This window comes from Exophiala viscosa (genome assembly GCF_022695815.1).
Source record: "Exophiala viscosa unplaced genomic scaffold EDD37scaffold_2, whole genome shotgun sequence".
Taxonomy (NCBI): Eukaryota; Fungi; Ascomycota; class Eurotiomycetes; order Chaetothyriales; family Herpotrichiellaceae; genus Exophiala; species Exophiala viscosa.
The window spans coordinates 1-9,158 of NW_026944354.1; the positions used below are offsets into that span (position 1 = coordinate 1).

The 9,158-nt window shown below is 41.7% G+C and overlaps 1 protein-coding gene across 1 annotated transcript; it reads right to left on the reverse strand.

Annotated features, from left to right (window-relative positions):
* Positions 1-3,897: 3,897 nt before the first annotated feature.
* EDD37DRAFT_685114 (fungal trichothecene efflux pump) lies at positions 3,898-6,466 on the reverse strand (the record flags this gene model as incomplete). The annotated part of the gene is made up of 9 exons (XM_062819885.1): positions 3,898-4,144; positions 4,253-4,510; positions 4,617-4,982; positions 5,055-5,199; positions 5,273-5,411; positions 5,482-5,783; positions 5,964-5,998; positions 6,056-6,219; positions 6,299-6,466. 9 exons carry the CDS (start codon positions 6,464-6,466, stop codon positions 4,000-4,002), a joined length of 1,722 nt encoding a protein of 573 aa, XP_062672412.1. The 3' UTR covers positions 3,898-3,999.
* Between the last annotated feature and the right edge of the window lie 2,692 nt (positions 6,467-9,158).

Here is a 9,158-nt window from a genome sequence, read left to right on the forward strand (position 1 = left end):
CTAACCCTAACCCTAACCCTAACCCTAACCCTAACCCTAACCCTAACCCTAACCCTAACCCTAACCCTAACCCTAACCCTAACCCTAACCCTAAGAACTACGATATATATCACAAAGTAAAGTACGTATAATATAAACTATACGGCTTACTATAAATATAGTAAATACTAGAAGAGGTATAGTTAATAATCGCACTAAATTTTATTACAAAGCTACTAAAATTTATAGAGCCTTTTACGGGCGTAGACTTTAATAGTATACTAGTAATAAACGATATCCTAACGAAGTATACGTACTTTATACTATATAAGGAAGTATTAATAGTAGAAGACTTAGTATACCTACTATACAAAACAATTATCGCATAATATGAAATACTAAAGGAAATACGCTTAGACCGAGACAAACTATTTATATTATAATTTTAGTAGTTACTAATGAACCTTATTAGGATACACTAGAAAATATCAATAGTATATTATCCATAATTAGACGAATAAACTAAGAGAACGAATTAAACACTCGAATAGTATCTACGATACTATATTAGCTTTAAACAAAACGACTAGGTATAACTACTACCGATAGTATAGTTCGTATTTAATAATAGTGCATTAGTAACGAGAATATCACTATTCTACGCAAATTACGGAAAATACTTAAATATTGAATAGGAACTAAGAGGAATCAAACTAATCGTAGAAAAAGCAAGAATATTAATAGACAAACTAAAGCAACTACACAAAATACTATAAATAATATTATAAGAAGTAATAAAGAAAATAATAATTTAAGCAAACAAGAAAAGATTTAAGGGACTAAACTTCTACGAGGGGAAGATAGTTTATATCTTACGAAAAAACATTAAAACATAACGATTAAGCGATAAATTGGACCATACTAAAATTAAACTATATAGAGTTAAAAAGAAGTTAGGAACTATAATATTCGAAATCGATCTACCTAAAGGCATAAATATTTACCTAGTGTTCTATAAGTCCCTTATCGAGAAGGTACCGCTAAACGCTAAACTAGGATCGATACTAATATATAAGGAAATATAGTAGCCGCTATATAATATCGAAAGAATTTTAGATTATTAACCTATTAACGAGAAGCACTACTACCTAATTAAATAGTTAGGATATAATAGTTTAGAAAACACGTAGGAACCACTAGAATATTTACTAAAAAATCTCATTAAAGAATACTATTAGGGGAAATAACGGAAAAGACTTATCAATAGTATTCGACTACTATAAAGGACGATTAATTAAGATTAGACCCTCGAAACTAAATAGCGAACTAAGCTTAAGCTCAAATATATTTTCTAACTACGCGTTATTAAGATCGATAAACACCGTCGACGACGCCTACTCGAGGGGATTTACGTTATTTAATTCGTCTAAGGCGTTCACTTCCCGAACCAATATTTTCTTTTGTTTCTCTAATAGTTCGTTAGCTTTACGCTAAAGCCGCTTACGTTTTAAGTAAGCCTAAGCCGCTATAACCTAAGCTCGAGAAGCTACCTCTAGTAGCTATTAAAGTTCGTTACCCTTACGGCGCGCCGCTTCGATTAGGCGATTCCGTTAAGTAGTTAAATAATCGAACTTAACCGTCGAGAAAGTACTATCGTAGTATTTCACTTCTTTTTTAGTATAAGAAGAATACTTACTATGCCTATCTAATATAAAACATACCGAGTCGGAATCCTAATAAGGCGTATAGCGACCCATCTCGAACCTCTCTAAACCTAGCGACTCGATTCGTATAATAAGGTCGTAGCGACGAATAGTGGACGATCGACTCGGTTTAGAAACTCGATACTAAGGCATCGTTAGCCATAACGGAAGAAAGAGAGAGGAAGGCACGAGGATAGGAGAAACGACTTACCTTAAGTACGTTAAGGACAACGTATAGAGAAGGAGGGGGCGAGTATTACGAACCAAGATATACGACTAGGTTATAACTAGGGCGTAGTCTCCAAAAGAAAGTAGGTCTAACGAGAGGACACGTGCAAGCACTATATTAGATTACGTGACTATAGAAGTGCTTAGCCCTACTTAGTGTGCTTAGTACTAAGCACCACTAAGTGTACTTAGTGTGCTTAGTACTAAGCACCACTAAGTACACTAAGCACTCACGACTATATATATAACTAACGAGTCCATAGCTTTCCTTCGTAGTTAACTTCGTTAACGATTATACCTATACGTTTAAGTATCGATTAGTCTCGCTTAAGACACTCGACGTGCTCTCTTACTACTATACCTTGATACTTCCCCCTACTCAGGAACCCCTTGTCTCGTAACACCTCGATAGAGCGATTTATAATATAAAGAATTAAATCTTATATAATAAATTATTATATTATAAAGAACTAAGTTAAAAGTCTTCGTAAAGTAAATTTTATAGTTACTTTAATAAAAAGAATTCTTAATAGAAAATTAAGAAATATAAAATATTAATAAGTAAAAAAAATACTATCGAGAATTAAATATAGAACTTAAAAATAAAAAAAATAAAAAAAAAGAATTTTATTATAAGCTATAGTTTTATTAAATATAAGACGATAATATATAAAAAATTCTATAAAAAATTAAACTTTACGTAATATTTAACTATACTATAAAGAACTAAATAAAGACTCTTAAGCGATATAAATTATAGATTATAAGTTTATCGCCTAAGAAAGTTCTTAGTAAAAAATATCGTAAAATAAAATATTACTTATAAAAAGAAAAGTTATTTATTTATTTAGAAATCTTATTTTTAATAATATTAAATATAATATTTTAATTTATTATATTATTTATAAAAATCTTAAATTAAGGAAGATTCGAATTAACGAAAGCTCTCGACTCGTTAAGGAGCTACTTATTAAGAATACTAAGAGTCTATATCTTCTTACGAATTATTCTTAAAGAAATCTCCTCTAAATAAGTTATTAAGTCTTAAAGCTAAGAATCTTTAAACTTTGTATTAGTTAATATATAATAAAGATACGCTATCTCTTTTCGTTTTCGACGAGATTTCTCCTCGAAAGACTTCTTCTTATTCACTACCTTTTAAAACTTTTTTAGAGAAAAGAAACTATTATATTTTATATTCTTTCGAATATAATAAGAGTATCTTATCGAACGCTCTTTCGAGAAATAATATATATCGCCTAAATAAATATAGTTAGAATAAGTAACTATAGCGAGAAAAATAAATAACTTAATAATATTCGTTAAGTTAATACGACGCTTAGTTAAACTAGGCTTTAACGCTCGATCGGCTTAACAAGATATTATTAACTATAGTATAAAAAAGAGCCTAAGACTAAGAGAGGAAGACTTACGCTTATATATATTAAAGATAACGATAGGTTCTAAGAAGGGAAAAGTATTACGAACTAGCCTACGGCTAAGTCAAGAGATATTAACGCCGCTAAATATAGGTTACCAATAGGTAAGATTACCGAAGGTATAGCCTTATTAATAATAAGGCTAAGTTACGTAATACTAATCTATTTAATCTACTAAATCTATTAATCTATACTAATCGCATAGATTATATAGATTATATAAATTATAGAGTAAGAAATAGTTATATATACGACTAACGAGTCCATAGCTTTCCTACGTAGTTAACTTCGTTAACGATTATACCTATATATTTAAGTATCGATTAGTTTCGCTTATATAGTAGCGTGCTCTCTTACCACTATACCTTGATACTTCCCCCTGCTCAGGAACCCTTTGTCTCGTGACACCCTAGTGGAGCGATTCATAACAAGGGACCTAAAACTCGATATAAATAAGCTAGAAATCTAAAAAGACGAGAGATCTTACGATGAAAACTATAGACTTTTAGATAAAAAAGAACTCTTGGACTCTATCGTACTTGAAATCTTGGAGTTTTCGATGCCCATCAACGAGTAGGATAGTAGGTAGAGTCGGTCAATAGTATACTGTCTGCACCTTACCTTGCCTCGTCTATCTCTTCTTTTCTTTCTCAGTGGAACTTGTTCTTCTCCGCCTCGACGTCGTTCTCCAAAAACACCTCGATCTTCGGCGTCATCTTAGGCCCTATGTCGCTGCAGCAAATGCTGGCAATGATGCCAACCACGCCGAAAGCAAGGGCGCTCAGTTCCGTTATCCTAAATTTTTTTTAGGGCCTTGGTTAGCGTTGTCCTAGAAGAGTGACAAGTAGAGGGAAATCCTTTTACCAGGACAAACAAGGAACGGGCTCCGACGGTGTTACTCACTTAAACCCATGGACATAGCTGTTCTGGAGCGCGACTTCCGCAGCTTCGACAATCGCCGCGGTCATGCCCGGGACTTTAAAGAGGGCGGTAGAACCAAGTGGCAACGCTTTTAAAACTGCAGGCACGTCGAGTGGGTTGAGGCCCGCACGTGTGACGGCTTCAGGAACCAGTTTGGCTGCGCTGGCAGATTGTGTATTGCCAAGAATGGTGGAATATACGGCGACGGCGAGCGACCCGCCAGCCGACCGAAAGACTCCACTGTCCGTTGAAGAAAGCTGTTAGAATAGAGGGTCGACTCAAGACTGACCAAGGATAACGCCGCACACGCTAAGAGCGCGCACAGAAGAGACAATAGGGGACTTACGCAAGGCCCCCAGCAATCCCCAACTCTACTTGATCTGTGCCAAACTGGATGAAAGTGATGGAGAGGAATTGCGCCCAGCCATATGCGACGTTAGAGAGGAAGAAGCAGGCAATGACTAGTCCTTTCCGGGCCGGTGTCCCTAGGGCAAGAAGAGCTCCCCAGAATGTCATGAGCGTGACGGCACCGGTCAGGGTCCATCTCCAGTGGCCAACCCTACCGCCAAAATAAGATAAAAGGATCGTGCCGACCAGTAAACCAAATCCTTGCGGGAGAGATAGGTAAATAGCTCGGCGAAAGTCGCTCGTCGCCGTAGTGAAGAATACGGATATCATCGTAGGGTATACGACGTTAGCTCCGTAGTAGAACCTTTGCGCAGAGAGCGAGCATGAGTACCAAGGGTCTAGCTAGATTAATCATCTCTCGAGGAAGTTGACTCACATAGTTACAACAAATCCGACGACGCACGGAGCAGTAAGATCACGGCCATAATTTTTGGCGAAAACGCGTGGCGGTGTGAGTGGTTGCTTCAAGGATGCAAATGTCTCCCAAAGAGCAAATATAATCAATGCCCCAAAACCACTGACTTAAGGTAGCGTTAGCGTTCAATCTGGCAGACTCCCCTTTCTTGGCGCTAGGAGGCGGTGGAATTGAATTACCTAGGAGGCCGATTACCGTTGGGCTGGAAGCCGGTAAAATACTCGTGTAAACTATCCCGGTCAAGATTAGGCTCACGGCCACGGTGAACAAAAGGCCTCCGAAATAGTCTAAATCACGGACAGCCTGACGCCATGGAACCTGTACAGATGCAAATTAGCAAGAACTGTCCTGTGCACTGCAGATGACGGATTTTGACACCGGGACGTACTCCTCTAGGATGCTTTGGCGGGTAGTATAGCATAAAGAGCAGGCCAAATGAAATAGCTGCGCCAATAGCTGGACCGTAATACAGCCAGCGCCAGCCGTCACCGGAAATAATAGCGTATCGTGCTCCCACAGGCCCGATAATGATGGTTCCAATGGTAAATCCATCGGCTAGTGCAACACCAATATGACGCCACTTGTTAGGGAGAAGCTCGGGCAAGGCAAAAGCAGCCAATTGGCAGTTGCCGCCACCAAAGCCGATGATGGTCATGGCCGCAATGACCGTCTTCGTTGATTTGGCTGAACCTAATGCCACCGTCAGAGTTTTGGCGCAGGCATATTTGTGCAAGACATTGGTCTAGAGTAGCAGAGAATGTTACCAACCTGCAACGATGTACCTGTAGAAACAAGCCAGATCAGTGAGCGAAGGAGGCTTGCGGAAATCGATCGCACAGTCCTCTTACCCAAGAAAAACCAAAACGTTGCCTCCCAGAATAAACCAACGGCGCCCAAAAAGATCACTATGCCGACTGTTAGCACACCAATCTCTAACCGCCATACGATTCCGCCAGTCTTACGAGTTGGCTCCGCAGAGTAGAAAAGCCACAGTGAGGGCCAGAGTATAGACGGACGTGAACCACACGGCGTCGGCAGGGTTACCCAGCTGGGTCGCGATGGTGGCTGATGCGGTGCTGATACTAGGAATAACCCAAAATGAGATGCCATATGAGGCCGAGAGTACCTTGTAACAATGAGCATCAAACACCGAGCAGTGGGTATTGAGCAGGAACGCAGAGGTGGACACATTGAGCATAACCTACAAAGACCACGACCCACGCTTTGACAGTAACAACGTCGTCGGTTGCCGCCAACGACTGTTGCTCCAATTCAGAAGCCGGTTTCGGCGATACTCTCTTGATGTATGAGGGCTGCTCGAGGTGCAATGCATTCGGTGGGGCAGAAACTGGCGTAATCTTTTCTGTCGTCATGGTTGATGTGGTAACAGTAGGCACAAGAGACTTATCGGGCTATCACTTTCTAGCTGAAGTAGAATGCTGGGAAAGAAAATCTGGGTCCCCATGGGGATATCACGATATAAAGATCCACATGGCCAGGACGCTTGAAATGGTGGAGACGGGCATAGTAGTCCGCGGCTTACCCGCAGTGCCTTAACGCACGGTAATCGAATTCCAGATGATGCCTCAGACTGTAAGGAGACCAAGGTTGAGACGGAGAAGTCTATTTCGCCGTCTGGTGGAGTGCAGTCTTTTCTATGTATGGTCAATCCGCTCAATGGTGCAAGAGTGTGTGACAGGCGAGGGCCCAATGGTGCATGACTGAGCCCAAATGTGAGATCAAAGCCTCGGCGGTGACCGTAGGACGCGGCCAACTGTCATTCACGGTATAGTCAACCGGCAACTACACGACTGTAGGTACTGTTACTGTTTCAGACTCGCTGCACTAGATGTGTCACTGCACGGAATTTTCTAGTGGCCAGCAAGACAATTCGTCAATTTGGCTTTCGCAACTATGAACTCTATGCGCGCACTACGTAGCGAAGAGAGATCGAAGTAACAAATTGGACGAATAGGAATTTGATTGCCGAAAACCATCGCGTATTTTGCAAAATATTGGTATCGAAAGAAACTTCCAGGGCTCTGAGACTCTGTCCACTTGTGCCGATCTGCCGAACAGCGGCCCCTCTTGCCAATGCAAAAAGGGTCGCCGCTGAAGCCACGTACAAAGGTAGTGCCATGGCCATGCATGGCGACGTATCTTGCACCAAGACGGTGATCCATCACTTCGGGCGCCTGTACACCGTGGTTGATAACGCTAGCGTCATCTATCCGGCGCAGCCCCCCGAGCAGCTTCGGCGAGGCCAAGTATGACGCCTATATGCTGTGAACGTCAAACAGCTATACTTCATTATGAGGTTATCATCCCGTGCTGGCTATAACAGCAAGGTAAGAATGGAAGAGGAGAAGGCCCAGAGGCTTCACGAGGTGGTCCTTTTGCAATGTCTGAAATATTAGTCCACCACGGCCGCGGACAAGTCTGGTCTGGTACTCTGCAACAAAGGGGGCAATCAACAATGTAAATGTCTCGAGAGTGGTTCTCTAGGTTCTGCCATAAGAAGTTATAACTGACATGTGTGTGTACTGTAGGCGACGAGCGGGCTGGCCACTGAATAGGCGCCTAAAGTCATTCGCATCAGCGGTGTCAAACCTACCACATCTCTCTTAAGTGGACCTAACAGCCCAGAAACCAGGAAGGACTGGCTGAAGTAATACCACTAGGCTGGTCCGTGGATATAGGCAACGCACTACTTCTTGGCCAGTGATAATGCTGCCTTTCTCACAGGAGTTATACTTAACATAGATAACGGAAAAGGCATTTAAGACAAACCTCATAATTCAACAACACGCTATTGGGCAGTATGGATATTCCGACTTGCTGCGATCTCATACTGCTTTATGCCCGACTCCAAGTAGTCATTCTGGAAAGGGTTGGGATTAGTTAGTTATCTATATGATTCTTCTGCATCTTCAATCGGCCTTCTCTACATCGTTTGATTTTTCTCCCTCGTTTCTAACATGCTTTTCCCTCAAAAATTAGCTCGTGTGCTGTTCTTGTCTTTGATGCTTCACTGCCAGCGAGGAAGACGGTTGACATCACTTGTTCCAGAGCACAAGAACTCTGCTAGGCCAGTCATCTTCTCATGTCCCAGACCGATGGGGCCTCGTGGTCGGCTTTCGTGTTTTATCCGCCTTGCGGGCGTATCTGAGAGACGCTGATGAACATCACTATATATCATTTTTGGACTTGGACGACGACATTGGGAAATCAGGCTAATCCTGAGGTTCTCGCTTAGGAGAGTTCTCTACTTTAATATGATAGTCTTAAGCACATTTTCTGTCCCTAAAACTCGTCTAAGGTTATAATTATTAGTTGTAGCACATGACCTAGAGCCGCCTTCTAGTTAACAGCTTCAACTCAGTATAATACACCATTCCAGAGATCCACATATGGCTCAAAGAAAGAGGCTGAACATTCCACCGCTTTAACTATATACCGAGTAGTCTATCATTGATAGGCTCTAACTCAGTGAAGGTCTTACTTCTCTTCGCAGCTTTACCAGTCTCGCATACACCCTGGACATGATCGGACGGCACAACCTTGCGCTCGAGCGCAATATCAAAGTCGAGGATCTTGGCCGCAGGTAGGTTCACTTTGCCGCTCGTTCCGCATGATTAGGCCATTATCACTCTCCCGTAATTAGCGGTGAATACCACCATCATCCTCGGAAGACATAAATATCACCTCCATATCGTCCGCATTACCGACCACGAGAAGCTACTTTCCACTTCCCACGGACTTAAGTGACCGTCGTATAGACACCCGCCGCGTCTCGTCTTCGGGCGTTTTTCGAATTGTAAAGCTTCCTCGATACTTCGGTATAGGCTTGTTCAAAGCTCGCAGGTCCCGTTCGAGACGAAGCATCCAGCGGTTGCACTGGACCTATCTCGGCACACCAAATATCCGATGCTTCTGCTTCCGCCTCTTCCACGGGGTTGTCCACTCCCAGTGCACCGTCCACAAACTTTCGATCTCCGAACGAGATGGCATCGAAGAAGCCCCTGGCAGCTGACATAGCGAGGGGGCTTCAGTGATTGTAGACTA